Source organism: Colias croceus, chromosome 22, assembly GCF_905220415.1.
Source record: "Colias croceus chromosome 22, ilColCroc2.1".
Taxonomy (NCBI): Eukaryota; Metazoa; Arthropoda; class Insecta; order Lepidoptera; family Pieridae; genus Colias; species Colias croceus.
This window is the reverse complement of record NC_059558.1, coordinates 6288144-6309934: the sequence shown is the minus strand read 5'-3', so window position 1 is coordinate 6309934 and position 21791 is coordinate 6288144. Positions and strand designations below refer to the sequence as shown.

Here is a 21791-nt window from a genome sequence, read left to right as displayed (position 1 = left end):
CAAATAAAATGGCTTATAAAAATGATTAAGAAGAACATTATGGAACAATGATGGCAGTAGCTGATTGAATACGTAAGTAAAGATTATATTGGTAAGTCAATATAAAATGAAAGTACCTGAACAAAATATTTATCTTTGATAAACTAGAAAAAAGCGAATTGCTAATTATTTAGGGATATATTAACACATTTTTCATACTTAATATATAGTTCTAATACCTAAATTGAATTTCTTACATTTTTAGGTTAAACTAGGTGTTAAAAATGCTTATTTTAAAACTTGGTTACCTACTTAAATAACACAGTTTATGGACAACGTCAATTAAACTTTTACCTCCTAGCGTATAATTAAAAGTATATAATTATTTTATTAATAAAGAGACACAGAAATGAACCGTGGGCAAAGTATGTTTGTTTAAAATAATTGAGAAATGTAGGAACAAAAATTAACACTAATTTATGATCGTTTTATAAGCTATGAATAAATTATTGGTAGGAATGCAATATTATATTTTACCTACATCTAATGGGTATTTTAATGCATTTTATTTTATTTACATGTACGTTTATTCTGAATATTTCAATTTCTTTATATGTTTATTGTCTTATTTATTTGGCCGTTGGCGCCTTTTATTAAATATTTCACCAAAAAAATCCCGACACGATTATATTGTCTATGGTTTCTATATGTTGCCATTTCAATTTCCAAACGTTTGTGTTCTTTTCTCCATTTTTATTTTGTTGTGATATTTATGCATACGTATTGTTTATTTTGTATTAAATGTGAATTTTACCATATGAATGATATTTCATTGATAAAAATTGGACATGAATGACATTGAAGCGAATTGGGATAAAATAAAAGATGCGATTGAATTTGTGGTTTTATTTTATTGCTAGCAATGTATATTACTTCTTACATACACTAATATCAATTTACTATTTACAAAATTAATATCTACAGATCTACTCATAAAATACGTTTAAAAACTGGCAGTTACACTTAACCTCTATGGTTCAAGATATAAGGCAGTACATGCACACCGTTTATTTTTTATAATTTTATTTATTAATATCGTCGAGGCGTGGTCTCCGGTGAACTGTTGGACATTGCTGTAGAAGAACCGCTGGCGGAATGCATGAATTGTGTAAGTTTAGACAAATGGGCGGTCGCCCATGGCTCTAGAGGGCTGCCCGTATCAAGGACTGGAGATATTCTGTAATTATAATATTTTAATGGCTTAGTAGCTGAACTGACAGTCGTACTATTAAATGCTCAAAACTTAGTCCTAAGACTTTCAATAACTTAATTAACTAGTCTAATCTCACTAGAATATAAAAATGAATACATAATATAATACATATTATTATGATAGGCTATTTTCTGTCACTTGTAAAAATGTAGAAAAATTTGGAATTTTCGCCTATACTTGCGTTTTCCTACGAATGTGAAGGACCGGCAGGCGGCAACCAAAAAATTAATTCGTAAAAACGAGATGTTTAACATGAATTTGGTTAAAAATCTGGGTGAGGTTAAATTAATCCTAAGTTATGAGATACATTTTTAAATGTTGCCATCAGCCATGAAATATCTAAGATTACTACGAACCAACGACGTATGAATTATGTGGTTACTAATATCATGGGCCCTCTTCACAGGCAGCGCGTTGGTCGGTCATTGACTATGTACCTACTTAATAACTCAAAGGGGCGAGTAGAGGAAATCTCGATAGTGTAGAGGGCGATCGGCCGTCATTGTAGAGTTTGTAAATGTTGATTCATAATCGCCGTAATGGCGGCATATCGACGATCATTTGTTGGGGCAACGCTTTACGCTGCCCATTGTTAAGCGAGGGTCCATAATAAACATGTTTTTTGCTAAGTTAGAGTTCTAAGTTCTAACAGACGAACGGCAGAGGCTACTTCAACCGACGTCACATGTCGACGACTACTAGAACGCTTACCGATTTCGTCTCGTTCTGGCAGTTTTGGGTCGAACTCTACGCGTTTCTGACTTGCTCTGTGGTGGAGCGCATTCTACGTCGGCGTCACTTCCTTCGCCTAAAAATCAATAATTTTAATTCAGACATCTATGATACAAAATAAGTCGAAAGTATTTGTAAATTCTTACCTAAACAAGTCAGTCTTCACAAATATAAAACTGAAAAAATGATATTTGAAAATTTCTGGTTCTATTTAGGAAGTAAGTTCTGTGTTGAAAACAATACAACAACTTACCTACATCATTTTAATCGATAGAAAAGAATCGCAAAGATAGCGATATATAGCTACTTCTACAATTATCTTATAACGTTTACAAACCATATAAAAATACATAAGTATGATTATTCCGATTTTTTTAACAAATTATTAGCAATAACTTGGAATTTATACCTTGAATAAATAGAGAATGTTCGACATGTGCCTGTCCCGTGGCGTGTTGTATGCAAATGGGTCGCGCTGCCTTCATGCGATCGTCGCGATGTCCTGCTTTAGCCCTAAAAAATGGAATAAGTAACTAAATAAATTAGTTAGAAAAAGAGCGTGTGTACCGAGCACACGTGTCAGCAGTGAAACTGCTTTGGCAAGATTCAAAGATACCAAAATCGTCGCCTTACTCCATGACGTGACGGTATTGCATGCTCCCAAAGAGCCTAAAGAAGTTTCACTTCAACAGTTAAAGAACCTAAATAAAATGGTCAGTTAACGAACAACGAAAAAAATAGTTCATGCATTAACTAGGTACTTAACTACATTTTTTTTAAATTGGATAATATAAAAGCATAGATACTTAAGTTCCTTACGAATTGTTTCCAGAACTTATTGGTTCCTCCCAGGGTGCATCACTTTCCACTGCACTGCTCTCTGACGCTACAAGATACATAGACCTAGGAAATTTAAATAATTTAGTATTTCATTCAACTAAAAATATTACCATTTATTTAAAAATGAATTCAATTCTGAATTTTAAAATGCAAAACTATAGAGGAGCATAGAGTAATTTGGTACCCATTAACCATAGAGAATTATTCTTAACCTATAATAGTACCTACATTACCTTACATACCTCAATCAAAACGGAAAAACAGAAACTAAAGCAATCTATGTTATCACAGGAACTATACAACCTGTCTCAAAAAAACCTGAGTAGGTACTATTATATGCTTAGGTCTTTAAAACTACAAAATACACAAATGTTTTTTATTTATTGGTATTGTGATTCAATAGGAAGTATTTTTCTCCCTAAAAGCGGGCGAAGCCGCGCGCGGAAAGCTAGAAACCTTACTGAGCATTGGACCAACAACAATAAATTTGATCCTTTCTTTACTTTACTAATATTATAAATGCGAAAGTTTGTGAGGATGGATGTATGAGTATGTATGTTTGTTTCTTTCACGCAAATAGGTACTACTGAACCAATTAGGTACCTACAATTAAATTTAGCACACATATAGAGGCTAGAGGATAATTTGAATTAGGTAACACATAGTATAGGGTGTTTCTTTGAAAACGCAGGCGAAGCCGTTGGCGGAAAACTAGTAATTTGTTAATTTATATAAAATGCGTGCAAATCACGCGCGTAAAGCTAGTATACTGACTACTGTACTTAATTATTAAATAAAATCTACTAAAACCTTAGAGCGTTGGACCAACAATAATAAATTTGTTTTAAACGCTCGATTATAAAGTAAAACCACAGAATACATAATAGTCGCTAAACTAGTAAAACCTAACCTGGCAGGCACGTAGAGATGCGGGGGCGGCGGCGCGGCGCGGCGGGACGCGGTTCGCGCGCGCTTAGCGCGACACGCTCGACCCAACACTGCACTGTCTATTTAAAATTTTTAATCTATACTAATACATACTAATATTATAAATGTGAAAGTAACTGTCTGTCTGTCTGTTACTTAATCACGCCTAAACTACTGAACCAATTTTCATGAAATTTGGTATGGAGATATTTTGATACCCGAGAAAGGACATAGGCTACTTTTTATCCCGGGAAAAAATGATGCAATCCCGTAAATCCCACGGGAACGGGAACTATGCGGGTTTTTCTTTGACTGCGCGGGCGAAGCCGCGGGCGGAAAGCTAGTAATATTATAAAGCTGAAGAACTTGTTTGAACGCGCTAATCTCAGGAACTACTGGTCCGATTTGAAAAATTATTTCGGTGCTAGTTAGCACAGCTAGATAGCCCATTTATCGAGGAAGGCTATAATAGGCTTCTATCTACTATCATCGCGCTTAGACCAACAGGAGCGGAGAAATGCGGGTAAGACCGCGAGGTACACCTAGTATTTCAAATTATGAATGTCCAGTATTACATAGGTAGTACATACCTACAGGCTACATTATATTATATTTATATTAATTTCTCTTACGGAGTGAATATGAAGAGGTAGTAATATTCACAAAGCAAGTATAATTCGATCATGTTATTGACTCATTTATTTTCCTCGTCTTTTCTGGGTTGCCTGGTAGAGATCGCTGCCAGCGATAAGGCCGCCCACTGTACATTGTTATATTATATTTTTAAGTTTATAAAATGTATTCTATAAGGTGTACAATAAAGTATTTTTCATTCATTCATTCAATTCGATGATAAGATGTCGAACACAGAGCAAGTAATATATTATGTCGAACAAAATTTTGAATTTGTTTTTTTAACCGCCCCCTATAATATACATCGTTGTTGAAGAAAAAGTGACCAAAGATTATGGAATTGTAAAATGTAGCGTCATGTGTTAGTCGTTTCTACCTAATTTATGCTTTCTCTGAGAGGCAGTAACATATTTTATGAATAGCAAATATTGTATTCTATGTAATATGTTGTGAATGTAATGTAGGAAGACTCATCTTTCAAAATTAAACTTATTAAGTAAGGTCTCTACTACATGACCCATTCTGGAGACATTAAGATGACTAAAGAAGCATGTAATTATAAGTTCTATAGTGGGGAACAGTTAATAAAACACCAATTCAAAAATTAATCTTATTCAACACGGAATCTACTATATTCTGGAGGGCTGATGATGACTAGGGTGGAGAACATCTCACCTACTATAATGTTATGTATTATCACAGAATACATAATAGTAGCTAAACGCTACAGAACGGACACTCTCCGCCTCCCGCCAAAATTAAACACTTACCTCCCGCACGATCAGACATAAAATGGTCCATATTTTTCTACAGGGACGATACCTACGCAACGAAGATTGACAACATTAATCAAATTGACTTAAAGTAATTTTATTATTTTGGATTTGTGATTATCGTTTTTCGTAGAAAATGGTTAGATATTGTGCTGTTTACGGATGTATTTCATCAGAAAAACGCGAATTTTTTTTACGCTAGTCAAAAATGTACCAACCATAAAGCGTTAACACACACATTTGCAGTCTCTACAGTGTGACTGTCAAAACGATAATTTTGTATGGAGTGTCCGGGGTGTGGTATTATGTTACCTCATAATATAAAACATGGAGTACATTATTTGACGTAATTCTATAGAACGGCCTCTATCATGAACAGCCTCAATATCAGGCAAATGTATTTAGCGTTCTCTGTACATCTCTACATACCTAGTAGGAATATATGCATGCATGCTCCACACACCGAAAAAATTAGGGGAACGGACAAGAAATCGTTTTTTTTCGACTTGTTATGTATTTTGTAGTTAGTTAGTTAGTGGTTGATTTTTTAAATCCCTTACATCTTTGAAATGATGAATAGAAAAAAAAATTGTGTTTTGATTTTTAGACATTAAAATATTATACCCATTTAAGAGTTTGGTGCCCATTTATCGACTATAGCAGCTTCAAATAAAAATATTTTAACGCGTTTTAAACTGAGTTTATTTCTTTCTACTGTTTTTCTTTTAACGCATTACAAAATGAGTGATTTTCCTGCGACTGAAGTTGCCAGAGCCAAGAAGCTTATATCTAACTAGCTTCCGCCCACGACTTTGTACGTGCATCCATCCCCGTTCCCACAAGAATTTCGGGAAATCCTTTCTTAGCGGATGCCTACGTCCTAACATCTACCTGCATGCCAAATTTCAGCCCGATACGTCCAGTGGTTTGGGCTGTGCGTTGATAGATCACTATATCAGTCACCTTTGAGTTTTATATATATAGATTATAGATACACTGGAGATTGCACTATGAACGTTGACTTGTCACGGGAAGGTATGACCTTGAATGATGCCTGGTTGTTTTTTTGTCTCTTTCACACCTAACTTGGCAAGTTCACACGTGCAGTTCATGAAATGAAAGTTAAAAATAGGTATGTAAAGATATAAATAATTGTTTGTAAATGAGTTTTGTTTTTGAAAGGCGTCATTGAATAATATCCAGTGTTGATAATTTTTGACAGTAATATATTATCAGAAAACAGATACCTATAATAAAACAGTACCTAACCAGACTTTCTCTGTGCCTTGAATATTTAAAAAAAATGTTAATTGCTGTTCTATCGTATATTTTAAGGGTCCAAAACAATCCATATACTATATAGGCCGGGAGATACTGAAACAAAATTTTGGGTCATTTGTAACAGGATGGCGGTTCTACAGTGGTCTTAGTACGCAATGATCGCAAAAATCATGGTCATAACAGTGGTACCGGTAGGCTAGTCGCGTGGGCGTTAGTCTGCCTATTACAATCTGGTTTAATTTAACAAAACATTCAATTCGCTGAATTTTAGCGTTATTTTGCAAAAAAAACCGCACGTACAGTCCCCCGTCCGAGTCGAACTGACACCGTCAAATTTCGTCGGAAATATGCAATAGAGATGAGGTTTTATGTGGGTTTTATCATTTATTGGGTCCATGGTTTTATTATAAATTCGAGTTTTTTCTTGATAATTTAACGCTGTGATTTAACGATTATAATGAAAATTGAAAACTCTTAATTCTATGGAATGATATTCCTACCATCGTAAAGATGAAGATATGCGTGTTTCCACGTGTATTGTCATACACGTGGAAACTGGAAGTGAATAAATAATCGATTATTACTTTAATCGATTATTTTTTTTCCATTTTCAATTTTTTATAATCGATTTTATTAATGGTAAAAATCGATTTTTAATAAATCGATTATAAGAATTACACAATTTAAATTGATTTTTGTAAATAGTGCTATCTGTGCGATGGATGACAAATTATGACACTAAAGTTGACAGACTAAAAATATTCATGATACATATTTGATGGCAATTAAATTATTATAAAAAAATGTGTGCGTGTACTAGTGTACACACGTAAGAAGTGAAACTTCTTTAAGACCTTATTTTTCAAAAAATAATTTACTATAATATGCAACTTTTCAGAAATACATCGAATCACGCGTGGTAGGGATAAGAAAAAGATCGCGCGTAAGTTACGGCGTAACGGAAAAATGTCATACGTAACGAAAAAATGTTACACTACATTTTTTTCCAACCCCGATAAAGAAGTTTCACTTCAAAAAATTAATTCAAAAATTTCACATGTGAAAATTAATAAAAATTACAAATGAAAATTTTTAGAAGCATTTTTTTACTGTAATTAATTTGTGATAAATTTTAAAATTTACACCTGACAGCTAACTTCAGTATTATGAAAAAATTGGTAAGTAAGTTTACTGAACAAGTCGATAAAAAAATCAGCGCTATCTGTATAGGTAAACCAGAATCTGATGGCAATTAGGGAAATCAAAATTTTGAGTGTGCAACCCTAGGGAAAATGGACTGAACGATCTTGATACTGCTTATTTTTTATTTTGTCCTCAATATATATAGTCACATTACATAAGTGGACAATACTGTACTTAATAATGAGATATCCATTTAATATTATGTAGGTACATACTTACATGTATAATATACAATAATTATACATATTACTTTTATACAGGTATTATATATTATTATTTACACATACCTATATTTGTATATTCATTACCAGTATGCCATGTGAAAATATCGATATAATGATAATGTAGATCAAAACTGCTTATAATTTTTTATAAAATAAAATAAAACTATGTTTATTTTCGTAAGTATTAACAGATACACACATTATAAAATTGACTTGGATAGCTTGGACTTGAAGAATAGCCGTATTGGAAACTCCTGTAATAAGTTTTCATAAAATTATATTCTAATCAACGAACAATATTATAGTTACCTACATACAATATTTTTTAATTTAAAGTATCAAAACGGGTAAGTCCAATTTACCAATAAAATCTTCAAAATTGAAAATTGTGATGTGTTTGACCCTTCTTCATCGAATGTTTTTCTATACACATTATAAACAACACATCTTGCTTGTGATCGCAGCGGCTTTTTCGACATTTTCGAAGATTTTTTAGACAAAATCCTAAAAATTATTCATCAACTACAAAAAAGACAAATAATTTGACAACCAATTTGATAGTTGTCAAATAAGTTGCCACATGAAAATCTTTTATTTCTCAAATATAAATATGCCATCAGATTCTGGTAGACCTATACTCCATGTATTTGTATATTTATCTACCTATATTCACAAATATTTAGGTATATATTATTATATAAATGCATGGAGTGTTCTGGTCATGTCCGGTACATGGTCCGGTATTGGGGCTTTTACCTTACATCGAATAGGTTTTTTCGCATAAAAAGTCGAGGTGAAAACAAAAATCGATTATTTTAAAAAAAAATCGATTTTTCACAAATCGATTTATTTCTAAACAAAAAAAATCGATTATTGAGTAATCGATTTTTCTGAATCGAGGTCACATCCCTACAGTGGAAACACGATAAGAGTAATTTGCCTCGATAGAAAAAAATCCTGAAAATCGTTAAAAATCGTAAATTTGTTAGGTACAATTTTTCAATTTTACGGCGATTGTAAGGGAAGAACAAGTATAAAATCTATATTTTCATAAACTGTACGTCAAATCCCATATGGTACTACAGAGGGTTTTTCTAAAATAGAAGCTTTTTTTTTATTATTAAGTAAAACATACAGCGTTCGCGCCTACGATGCACAAGTAGCTGTCTTCAGAGTTCAGACGGCCACGAGCTCTCGTCGCGAGTAGACACGTACTGCATCGTCGCGCTCGCCACTCTGTGCGAACTTCGCAAATAATATACCCATTTCGGCAGTGATTACATTTTGATATACAATGGGCAATAAAAGCTTTAGAGGAAGGAAGATATCCCGTTTGCGGAAAAGAAGGATCGCCCAAAACAATCTATCTCAGTAAGTATCAACCTACCAACCACTTAATGCGGAATGTCTAGGTAGTAGGTACTAGACATGCGCAAAACATTAAACAGTAGATACGTCAAAAAATAGTAATGCAACATCACACATCTCTTCCACGGAAGTGATATTACTCCGTAACATCACACATTACCCGATCGATTTTTAATGAAATGATGACAGAGTAATGTATATGGTGATATGTGAAGTAGGTATTACAGATCATAATATTGAAAAATAGTTTGGAAAATCCAAAAGTGCACGCCTCATAATCTCATCCTTTACAATAAAATTGATTATTTATAAAGAGTACACTATAAATATAAAAAAGAAATAAAATAAAACAGTTGGAAAAGTAAAGAAAGCGGTACCGTAATAATTGAGCTATTTTTCTTGTGGCCCCACCTAGATGTGAAACTGCGCAGGTTTAAGGGACTGACTACCAACTTATTTTTTTAAACCTTGGCTTATAGTATAAAGAATCGAGTTTATAATGGTGAATTTTGAGTACACTATAAATATAAAAAAAAAATAAATAAATAATATATATAGATATACTAAAATTATGGAGAACAGTCGATATTTTTTTTTGTTTATTTAATAACAATTAAACTACATCGAATCAGACCCTGAAAAATGAAAGGGTTCTATTCCTGAGCATACTCAAGCGTATGAGAAAAAAAAAGACTCGATTAGTAAAGTATTTCGGTCGCTATCGTGTTAACAAGAAAATCCTCCGCACATACAGACACACGGACGTCCAAGACAGAACTTTTTTAAACTGTTTTTTAACTAGTTTAAATAACAAAAATGACATCAAAAATATCATGAATGTTAAAAATAGTGTTTTTTCTTAATATGTGTGTGTATATATTATCTTACAAGTGCAATGTATGATACATAAAGACATGTTAAGTTTGAAAAATCAGATGTTTTGCGCGAAGTGACAGTAGTACCCACCTCAACGCTTCGCTTATGAGGCGTGCAATAGCAATAATAACTGCAATTATACTTATTACTTATTACCAAGCTTATTACATATCGTTAAATTACAATTTATTAAAATATTTAAAAAATGTAGGTAGTTGATTTTCCTTCATAGTTGGCCACGTACTTTATGTTGTTTGTTAATAATAATTGTAATGAACGCAATCAAATGTAAAACAAAATAAAAAAAAGTTAAGTTTTATGAGTGATGCGAGTGATGTTTGTAACTGATGCGTAATGCGCGATGTTGCATTACGTGTCAAAGTGATATTACTTTTGTACTATTACACGCATTACCTACCCATGTCTACTAGGTACCCTTTTTAGGGTTCCGTAGTCAACTAGGAACCCTTATAGTTTCGCCATGTCTGTCTGTCTGTCTGTCCGCGGATAATCTCAGAGACCGTTAGCACTAGAAAGCTGAAATTTTGTATCAATATGTATATCAATCACGCCGACAAAGTGCAAAAATAAAAATAGGAGAAAACATTTTTATTAGGGTACCTCCCCTACACGTAAAGAGGGGAGTGATTTTTTTTTTAATTTTTACCCTAACGTGTGATGTTTTGTTGGATAGGTATCAAAAAATTAATAGGGGTTTGCTAAGATCATTTTTTGATAATATCAATATTTTCGGAAATAATCGCGCCGAAAGGAAAAAACAAAGCGTCCCCCCCCCCTCTAACTTTTGAACCAATGATTTAAAAAATCTGAAAAAAATCTCATAAGTAGGACTTTATGTAAACTTTCTAGGAAAATTATTTTGAACTAGATTGGTTGAACAGTTTTTGAAAAATTTCAGGTTTTAGGTTTTTTCTCGAAGGTTAGTTTTTTTCCACAAATACGATCTGTCGGTCATCTCTGTGGTAGGGACTAGGGACACTTATTGTTACAGGCTAGAAACTACGGAACCCTACACTGAGCGTGGCCCGACACGCTCTTGGCCGGTTTTTTATTATCTTTTCATAATCTTGGTAGAAAGTAAATTAAAATATCTGAAAAATAAATTTCGTCTTTTTAGTTTTTTACTTTTTGAGATATTCATAGACAAAATGCGCCTGAAGTTTTTCATATACTTTGCTAGCTGCAGCTCGCGGCTTCCCCCGCGTGGATGTCTGACATCGCAATATCATAACCTGTGATCATAACAGAGTTTTACAACAAAGACGCTTCCCGAAGAGGATTGCTAATAAGGGTCACTGTACACTTGACCAAGTATCGGTATCACCTCGTATCGATTACTATCGATACAATTTATTGTTTTCTTAGTAGGTACCTATGAATATGAATGCTAATAAGGGTCACCGTACACCGGGTGTCGGCATTGACTTCTATCGGTATAATTTTTATTAATATTATTGGGAACGATAATAAGGGTACCTAACCTGAATATTTTTTTAGTGTGATTTGAATACATATTTGGAGGTTACTTACATTTGATAGATTAAAATAATATAGAAGACTTACTATTTTAAAGATTACGAGCATGGAATGGCTCTCAGAGGTGCCGAAATCAGTAATAGAAAATGATTTTTTTTGTTCAGTTTATTATTTATTAAACTGCAGTAACTATAAAGTAGTAATAAATAAACAGATTTTAAAATTAATTCAAAATATTATACCGTTTTTAAATGTTTTCCTGGTACTTGATACCCGGTCAAATGTACATTACCCGTAAATGAGTATCGATACACAATAATACCGATATCACCGATATCCAGTCAAGTGAACGTTGACCCTAAATTGTTATCGATGTTATACCGAGTCAAATGCACGTTGACATTAAATTTTTAGTCAACTTATACTGTTGAAAAATAAAGTGGTATCCATAAAGACAATACCGATAGCCGTTCAAGTGTACAGTGATCCTAATCAGTATTTCTATTCATACTATGAAAACAATAAATGGTAACGATACAAGATAATTACTGATGCCTACTAGTACCCGGTCAAGTGTGCGGACGTGCCTATTAGATTTCTGGTAGCAAAAGTTTAAAGTACTATCAGGTCCGCGAACAACAAGCGCGGGGGGAAGACGGTTGCCCCGCGCATGCTCCCGCCGTACTTCATACCTCACCCCCTCATAAACGCCGTGAACGCGTTCCCACTGTACTTATGATAATATTATGATAGTTTATAATTTATATTGTTTTTATCGATACGTGTAGGCACAGTCACATATTATAATTATTATTAATTATTATGTAATAAATAACTGACGTTTCAAACAAGACTTAGATATTTAGACCTAGATTTTTAGGAAAATACTGAACCTACAGTGTGCTGTGTGGGAAATGAAATTGGCGCCAAATTCATTAATGCTGTGTCAGAATAAACAACCTCCATCGACAAAATTTTAGTTCCATTTTTAAACTGCCTAGCTCTAAACACCAACCATGTAGTACATCAAATCTCTAATCCCATTGCAAAATGAATACAATCTTACTGGTATAAACGTATGTTGTTCACACCACTCTTATACTTGATTCCATTGCAAAATGAACTCTATCGTACCTGATATAGGGTCGCTATCCGTATGTTCCTGCCGCTCTCTCCGCCAACCGCTATCGGGCGGCGGTTGGTCGGCGGCCACACCGAACAAGCCCGATACCGCACCAGCGACAACTAGACGCGATGACGTCACGTTCGTCTGGGAATGTGTTTTGGGACATATTACTTTTCATCGCGTCGCCTATAAAGAGCGATTAATTCATCTCAATGATACCAGTTTATTAGAGACATACGATGCACAGTCCTTAAATCGGCTTTGCATGATAAAACTATCTAATAAGTCTAACGTAGCCAATCGCCACTACCACTACAAGTTGACAAGGCCAAGTGTAAAGGTGGACTTCCGACCACCGCGGCTCCGGCGTCACTAACGCAGCGACAGTGACGCGGCGACAGAGCGATAGTATTATACAGTACGGAAATGTATGATGGAACGTTCGAGCGCAGCGTCACTGTCGCAGCGACAGTAACGCTGCGTCAGTGTCGCGCGGCCGTAGCGGCCGTGCTATGCTCGCGCAAGCACTGTCGCGTGGCAGGCTGCAAAAGCACGTTGTTTTTAGGTTATTATCGAGTTATTTTCGAAAGAATATCTAAAAAATGGACGTTAGTAACATATTTACGCACATTACGCACATTACATGCAATTTTGTACGATTTAAGTGAAACGGGCTACAAAAACCAGCCTAAAAAGGATTCTATATTATTTATTTCTATATATCTATATTATTTATTCTATCTATATGATTCTAATAATATTTTTTTAATTTTTCGGTTCATTCCTACTGTACCGCACAACCGTCAGGTATGGACTAATAACTGTGACTGACGCCGGAGTCGCGCTGCTCGGAAGCCAATCTGCGTCTAAGCCGCTGCGACAGTGACGCAGCGGCTTAGACGCTGCGGCCGTTGCGATAGAGCCGCGCTGGTCGGAAGTCCACCTTAAAGGAATATTACTTACATCGATTATATTTTTATGAAATACACTTACAGAAATAGTAACATCGATTTCAGGAATGCCATTCAATTCTGCAGCCTTTTCTGCTAAATTTTTCAACTCTGGGCTGTTTGAGCCGATCTTCTCCGCTTTCGTAACCAATTCCTTCATGTAATCTCTGAATATTTCTTGTGCTAAAATTATTTTTTCTTTTAGTATACTAGTTAGGTATAAGGGTATATACAGGGTGTAATCGTTAAGTGTGCACAGGCGATTATTCCGTAACTATTACAGATATCAAAAAACTTTAAACTGATATCGAAAGTATTTAACCTAATGAGTAAAATGGCCATAATAATTTTTTTTAAATAAAACGAGAAATATCTAAAAAAATTAACTTGAAACCCTCCCATACATTTAGTATGAGATACGAATATCCCATGTATATGGGTTGATCCAAAAGTAATGATAATCAATATTAAACAAGGTCATTACAGTTTAAATAATAATTATGTAGTTCTCTAGATAGTCTTCTAACTAGAGAATATACTTCAATATTTTTTTTCCTAAACTTAAAAAAAAAACTTTGACTTCATCCACAAAAACCCCTCCACGCGGCCATCACTTAGCTGTCGTCTTAAAATAATTATTGCTAAGAAAGTTTTTCTTGTGCCGAGGAAAAAGACAAAAGTAAATAGGAGCTAGATCTAAAAAATAGGGTAGGTGTTCAAGCATTTGGAATGCCGATTTTTGAATGGCAGCCATCGCAACTGACGCTTTGTGATCTGGTGCGTTGTCTTGGTGAAACAGCGTTCAGGTCCGCAGCTTGCCATGTCTCTTTTCCTTACTAACCTACCGCAATCTTTTAATTTGGTTTGTTTAGTAAGAGCCCAATAAAGTGGCTACCTTTTTAAAATATTCCACCATAATTATTCCTTCAGCGTCCCAAAAAACTACCGCTTTAATCTAACCTACTGATTTTCACTTTGAATTTCTTCATCGTTACTTTGGAAGCTCGCATCCAGGACATTGATTGTTTTTTGGTTTCAGCATAAACATGGTGAACTCGGGTAACGTCCATGATCACAAAACGTGACAAAAAATTATCCTGATATCATTAAAAATTTAGAAATTTACCCTCTACATGTCGAATCGTTGTTTCTTCTTTTCGTCGGGAAACATTCTGGCACGCACGGTTCACATTCAAATTAATGTATATAATTGGAAACGTGGCCTGTTGATATGATTTTTTTGTGATTACTTAGTGAATACATGAGCAAGAAAAAAAACATTTATTTTATATTTTTATGTGCACAGGAAATACCCAATTATCATTACTTTTGGCTCAACCTAGTACATTTAATATGAAAGATTTTAGCTTTTTCTTTCTTTTTTTGGTTTTGTGCTTTAATTACTTCGCAAATTTGAAGGGAAGTTCATTTAGAAACTGTAAATAGAGCTCTTCATTGTATTGCACAATGAGGACATCACTTCGAAAATCTGCTATGAATACAAAATGTATGGGAAATAAAATGTATGGGAGCGTTTAATGTAACACATTTTTGGATATTTCTCGTTTTATTTTTAAAAAATTATTATGGCCATTTTACTCATTAGGTACTTTCGATATCAGTTTAAAGTTTTTTGGTATCTGCAATAGTTACGGAATAATCGCTTGTGCACACTTAACGATTACACCCTGTATATTATGTACTAGCTTCCGCCCGCGACTCCGTCCGCGCGGATGTCGGTCTTCGCGTGGATGGTTTATTTCTCCATTTTGAGACCTCTGACAATAACATCTTATAAATATCTATTGGACCCAATTCCCAAATACGGTTAGGCCTATAATAATACGCAACGTGTGTTCGCGGTTCTACGGAACAACGTCTATGGATAAAACTGAAAAATTAAGATTAATTTTTTTCTACGTATTTTTTCAGGATAAAAAGTATCCTATTTTACGCCCAGGATAATAAGGTATAATTATACCAAGTTTCATCGAAATCGAACCGCTAGTTTTCACGTGATGCCTTCACATACAGACAGACAGACAGACAGACAGACAGACAGACAGACAGACAGACAAAAATTTTTTTTAATCACATATTTGGGTTTGGTATCGATCCAGTAACACCCCCTGGTATTTATTTTTTCAATATTTTCAATGTACAGAATTGACCCTTCTACAGATTTATTATATGTATAGATAAAATTATAATCGTGGATGTAAATAGAAAACATCATTATAAACATAGTAGCTAATAAAAAGAACTTACGTTTATTAACTTCATTTTGAATTAAAATTTCCGACACTTGTTGATCCAAGTCCAATAATTTATTCGGTTCTTTCAAAGCCGTGTTCACATAAGGTGTCTCTTTTGCTATATTGCTTGATAACGGACTTTGAACTATTTTCTTTTGAATCGTTGTATTTTGAGTTAGTATTTGAGATTGATTCATTTGCTTTTGAGCTCCATTCACGAGTATATCTGGTGGTTGTTGTTTCGTATCTACGGCTGTAAAATCAACTATTTTCTTAACTTTGGTAAAAAAGTACCTACCGAGTTTCATGTCCATAGTATATTTTTTTATATTATATTATTTTTATTATTATTGCTTACCAGTATTAGTAAGATCAAGATCTTGAGCAAATGCCATCGCTGATAGCGCAGAAGATAACGCAACTCCGCCTACACCAGCTGCTTCTTTCACCACTTCGGGGGGTGGTACACTGAATGAATAATAAAATAAAGCAAAATAGGGTTAAAATAAAATAAAATTTTGAGAGGTATCTAGGGACAGGGTGTCATGGGACGAAGATATCTATGAAAAAGAGTGAGAGACAGACAGAAAACCACGCGCACGGCTTACAATATATTGCAAAAAGCGTCGTTACAACTTTTGGTCTTAATTCCGTGTAGCCCTTTCGCAACGCGCAATAAGGAACTTCGTTCCAATACTATCATTTTGGTAATAAACAGATTACAAATATATTTATGAAAAACCTATTAGGCATAAAATATATCTTACGGAGCTTTCTTAGTAGGCGTTGATATAGAGACTCTTCCCCACATGAGCCTGCGCAGTTCCTCGCCCGTGATCCCGCGCTTACGCAGTTCCGCTATCGTCACTTTACCTACACGCTGGGAATTTTTTAATGGAATCGATTATTAGTAGTTAACCTTTCACCTTTGAATAGTATTAATAATGTATTAAATTTGAAATTGTCTTATAATTAATAGCACCCACTTTATACATCTTTAGAAAAAAAAATACCTAAAACAGAAGGTAATGAGACAACTTGGCCTTAAATACTTACATATTCAGTAGTTAATATATAAATACCCACCTTCCAATTGGCCAAAGCGCCTTTCCTCTGCTTGGCTCTGGTCTTCGCCTTACTCTTGATGACCATAACCCCGCGTTGTTCATACCGCGGGTCGTCTGATGGGCCCAGCCCTATAGAGTACTCTTGCAAATACTTGTGCGCGTCCTCTTGGGCCACCGAACGTTCTAGAGATACTACGATTTTCGCCCACTGGGTGAGGTTTCGGAGTATTAGAGGAACATATCAAATTTAGAGAAGTAGGTAGTTATGCATTTAATGATATTTAAATTGCTAAATGTTAATTTAAATATTAAAGTAAATAGATTCACCGTTCACGTCTCAAATTAAAATTATGTCGTCACACTAAATTCAAGATGGCGTCGATATAATGAATTTACATTTTAATGTTAACTATTATTAAATAACTTGGTATTTTTAGAAGTCATATTTATAATTTCGCGTAAAACAACTGAAAGATTACCTGTTTAACCCATTCCTTTTCCGATTGTTCAATGACATGAGCATACGTGTTGCCCATCATGGCGATCAACATATTTAGCAGTAATATTGGTACAAATACCATGAATACGGCAAAAACTGTCTTTGATAGGTTGGGGTATATCGTCAGCGCGAGCTCTGAGTACTGGAAATACATGGTATAATGTCTATTTCGTATTAACATTAACATTTATTACACGATAATCACAATAAATGCAGCAGATGCAGCATGAACATAATTATGTTCATGCAGTCATGCTGTTCATGAATAACTTTCAAGTTTCATAAATAATTTATTATCGACGAAATTTATTTTCTTGTAACTAATAGGATCCCATATATTATGTGCCCATATTATATACCTTCAACAATCATATTTCATGTTGAACATTCGTCCATCATTTGTCTACAATTATAAATTCAGGAAAATATAACTTTATAATTATTTTACTCTTAGTGGTCTATAGCTCTATGGTAAAGTCTTGCTATTTTATTCATCGAAAAAAAAAATTCAGGTAGCAAAAACATATAACTTTTTTTTAGACCGTCTATCCACACTTGAGAAATGTAAATGAAATTAACTACGATGTACTTACACTATAATCGCCGAGTGTAATCTGAAACAGTGCCATCCAAGTGCTTGGATAGCTAGAGTACAAAGTCGACTGAACGTTAGGGAATCCTAAAATGTTATATTGAGTTAGAGTTTCTTTAATAAATCAGTTTCTTAAATATATACTAAGTTAACAACTGATAATTGTAGTTATATATTCCCTATAAAGTAAAAAATATGAAATAGTTAAGTTATGACATAAGAGAATGGTCGACAATGAGAAAATCAATAGACAATAGTAATTAATTGCCATAATTGAGCTAACTAGGTACAAAATACAAATAAGATTCTGTTCAATATTTGCCCTTACCCTTGTAGAGAAAGTAGAAAGACTGCGAGAAGCCAAAAAGTACGATGCAATAGATAATACCAAATGTGAACATGTCACCGGTTATCATACTGTAGATCATTGTCACAAAGGGACCGGTAAGTTTGACTGCGCTAAAAATATATGAAATAATTATAATTACCTTTAATCTATACTTAAATAATAAATCTGTAGAAGGGTCAATTCTGTACATTGAAAATATTGAAAAAATAAATAGCAAGGGTGTTACTGGATCGATACCAAACCCAAATATCTGATTAAAATATTAATAAAGCTGAAGAGTTTGTTTGTTTGTTTGAACGCGCTAATCTCGGGAACTACTGGTCCGATTTGAAAAATTCTTTCGGTGTTAGATAGCTCATTCATCGAGGAAGGCTTATTATAGGTAATAGGTTATATGTATATCATCACGCTACGACCAACAGTTAGATATATATAAAGATTTCATGAAACAAAACTAGCGCTAAAAATAGATTTGTCTTAACTACCATGTACTGCACTTACCCCGCAAAAAACATTAGAAGGAACCATGAGCCGGGCAGAACAAAAATCAAAATGGCTTCCTCTAACATCGTTTGACGACTCAGCCTCGCCGGTATGCACGCAAGTAGTAAAAGATTAGAAGCCAGGAATATAAATTTAGCTGGTTCATGTATCTAGAAGAAATTGTTCAAAATATTAATATAATTTGTATTTTATATATTTTATTAACTATATAAGTAGTTTAGGTAAGTATATTTTTAAAAGATTTATTTAATTTGTAAATCCTTTTGAATTGAGGTCTTTACCCACTACAACCGTACAACGTATCATAATATTATTGTAGAGTCGGTAGAGTCTCTCAAAGGTTAGCATGTACCTTTATTTTCAACTCTCGGTATTGAGGATTTTTTTTTTTAGGTGTTTCTCAATGTTAGCCAGAAGGGCTTCTACATTTTAACGCGGACGCGGGGGTGAACTGAAGGTTCACCCTGGTAGCGACATGCACAAGGGCGTCCCCCCTTGACGGGGACCACGAACCTCGGCTTGAGCTGTCGCTTGAGTGGAGGAGGCCAGAAGGGCCCTAATCGGACGGGGGTATTGAGGAGTTTAGTGTAGTTACTTCCCAGCGTGTATATAATAAACACATTATTGGAATCTCAACCTTTCGCGCTAAGCAGAACGTTGAAAATCCAGTACGAACAATGACAGCCACGGGAAAATATGAAACGTGCGAATAAGGGCTAAATTACAGTGAAATTATCTTTACCGTTTTTCTGTACACAGAACTTATTTACAGATAATTTTTTTATGATTAACTCTAAGCATCACTAAATATTTTGGCTGTATTTTTATATTGTGATCCCCGAATTTCATTATTGTGTGCTGTTTAATCAATAACTGGTAGGTGTAGTGAATGTTCAATGTTCATAACTGCTTTTCTTTTTCGCGGGAAATGCGTAAGTAGTTTTTGTAAAATCGAAATTGAAAATGATATTTTTTAAGGTTATTTTGTTCTAAAAACGCAACTGAGCGGCCAACCTGTCCATCTCTCCATACAAACGTTCGTACGTGATTATGGCGTTGTTTAGGATCTTTCTTTGAATTTTTTTCACGAAATGGTATCTTCTGCACTATACCTAGGTTTATAATAAAACACAAACTCAAAGTTTGGAAAAACAAATGCACGAATTTTATCTGAATTAGGTATATTTTTATTGTACTTATTAATTGTACCAGTAAAAAAATATTTGGTTTGAAACCTTGCAAATGTAATGGAGATTCTAAATGTCACACATTTTTTTAACAAACTTATAAGGCTTACTAATAATCACGTATTTCTTGAAACAAGTTTAATAAAATTTCCGCACACTATTCATCATTCGATGTTATCGCGCTCTCAATTATTATTATTGTTGCTTGTTGCGTGGTGGTAAGAACTAAGAAGTATGCGGGGGACGAGCCGTGCGGGGTGAGACACGGGAGTTGAAAGGCGTTCGGCTCGTAACTCGTTAGTCGTTCGGCGTTCCTCGCGGCCGCGGGAATTGTTAGTAGGTATTGAGTTTGTTGAATGTGCGTACGTAAATTATAATTGTTTAGTGAATTCTGTTTAACTTACTACGAAGTACGAACGATTTTATTTTGCACACCGGACACTGATTTTGCTTGCGAAAGAATATTTGATTTATAATGTGAAACGAACCTGGCACTAGTGAATACGGACAACGATTTTTTTGTGATAAGGAAAAAGGCGGAGAGTTAATAATATTTTATTAGGTATCTACTTGTATAGTGAAAAACGAAACATCGTTTTGAAAAATGGGTAAGTTGATTTTTTCACATAATTATACAAGACCCAAGTTGGGACATAGCTAAATATTAATATACCAACTCCTTATAGAGTTACATACCTACATTAGATAGTTTTGTACCTATTAGCTTGCCTTTTATCTGTACCTACCTATCGTATTGTTTGTCTGTGTGGGACAGACACATTTTTCAAACAACAATACTAATAGTAATAATATTATAGGTATATGTTACCTATATACCTACTCATTTTTACAGATTACCGAAAAGGTAATAAAAAGCGTTTACGTCTCTCGGCTCGAAGGAAAAAATGTGGACCCACAAAACAAAAGAATAAACAAACGTGAGTATTTATTATTTAGGTACCTACTCTAAGTACCCACGCAGGTAATTTTCTATTTTAGATTGTTGCAAACAGGACGCAAGACATTTTACATAAAATCTATTTTAGTTTTACAATACATATACTTAAATATGTATAAGCTATAATTATAATAACATCATGTAACAGTATTAGGAATGTAGGTAGGTATATACATTCGGTGTAGGTATTCACAGAAAACGACCGAAGATTGCACTATTACTTTATTTAACCATTAGATCAAACTACCTACTTATGTACAGGCTGATTAAGAAGAACTGGAACGTCAACACATTTACACATTGCACATGTGTAGTGTCTGTGAAGAGTGAAGACGCGCGCGGCGCGTTAAGATTTTATTTAAAGTTGCGTTTTTAGTACAAAAAAAAACCTTAAAAAAATAATTATCATTTTCGATGTTCACAAAAACTACGCATTTCCGGCGAGCATAGCAGTTTTCACGAAAAGTCCCTCTATCGATCAGACACCTCAAAATAATGAAATTCGGGTATCACGTTTCAAAAATTTAACCAATATTTTTTTACCATGTTTTAGGAGACGACTTGCTGAAAGAGCAGGTATTCAACAGGAAACACCAACAGATTCTCCACAAGTTTACGTCTCTAACGTGTATGTATATTCTACCTTACTATGCACCGGGTGACTTATGTACTGTATATATACAATATATAATCTTAGC

General features: G+C 34.2%; 3 protein-coding genes across 6 annotated transcripts in view; 2 read left to right on the top strand and 1 right to left on the bottom strand.

The window, feature by feature from the left end:
- Positions 1-870: 870 nt before the first annotated feature.
- The window catches only part of LOC123702027, a 28731-nt gene continuing 7810 nt past the window's right edge, over positions 871-21791 (bottom strand). Inside the window, exons 10-24 of the mRNA XM_045649678.1 lie at positions 18946-19097; positions 18424-18554; positions 18097-18182; positions 17484-17645; positions 17024-17212; positions 16705-16817; positions 16296-16405; positions 15951-16190; positions 13726-13865; positions 12741-12876; positions 3735-3831; positions 2804-2887; positions 2394-2497; positions 1964-2060; positions 871-1216 (exon numbers count right to left, since the gene is read on the bottom strand). Coding sequence (XP_045505634.1) covers positions 1069-1216; positions 1964-2060; positions 2394-2497; positions 2804-2887; positions 3735-3831; positions 12741-12876; positions 13726-13865; positions 15951-16190; positions 16296-16405; positions 16705-16817; positions 17024-17212; positions 17484-17645; positions 18097-18182; positions 18424-18554; positions 18946-19097 — 1989 coding nt within the window. The 3' untranslated portion in view covers positions 871-1068. The remainder of the gene's footprint in view (positions 1217-1963; positions 2061-2393; positions 2498-2803; positions 2888-3734; positions 3832-12740; positions 12877-13725; positions 13866-15950; positions 16191-16295; positions 16406-16704; positions 16818-17023; positions 17213-17483; positions 17646-18096; positions 18183-18423; positions 18555-18945; positions 19098-21791) is intronic.
- LOC123702028 overlaps positions 8998-21791 on the top strand; it is a 28512-nt gene continuing 15718 nt past the window's right edge. Inside the window, exons 1-3 of one of the 4 annotated variants that reach the window (XM_045649681.1) lie at positions 20702-20743; positions 20989-21073; positions 21647-21721. In XM_045649681.1, the coding sequence (XP_045505637.1) occupies positions 20740-20743; positions 20989-21073; positions 21647-21721 (164 nt within the window). In that variant the 5' untranslated portion in view covers positions 20702-20739. Of the gene's footprint in view, positions 9237-20701; positions 20744-20923; positions 21074-21646; positions 21722-21791 lie in introns of those variants that run through there. The other 3 variants (XM_045649682.1, XM_045649679.1, XM_045649683.1) reach the window with 3 other exon arrangements.
- LOC123702026 (kinesin-related protein 4-like) overlaps positions 18437-21791 on the top strand; it is a 37889-nt gene continuing 34534 nt past the window's right edge. The window contains exon 1 of the mRNA XM_045649675.1: positions 18437-18539. The gene's annotated coding sequence lies outside the window, so the exon portion shown is untranslated. The remainder of the gene's footprint in view (positions 18540-21791) is intronic.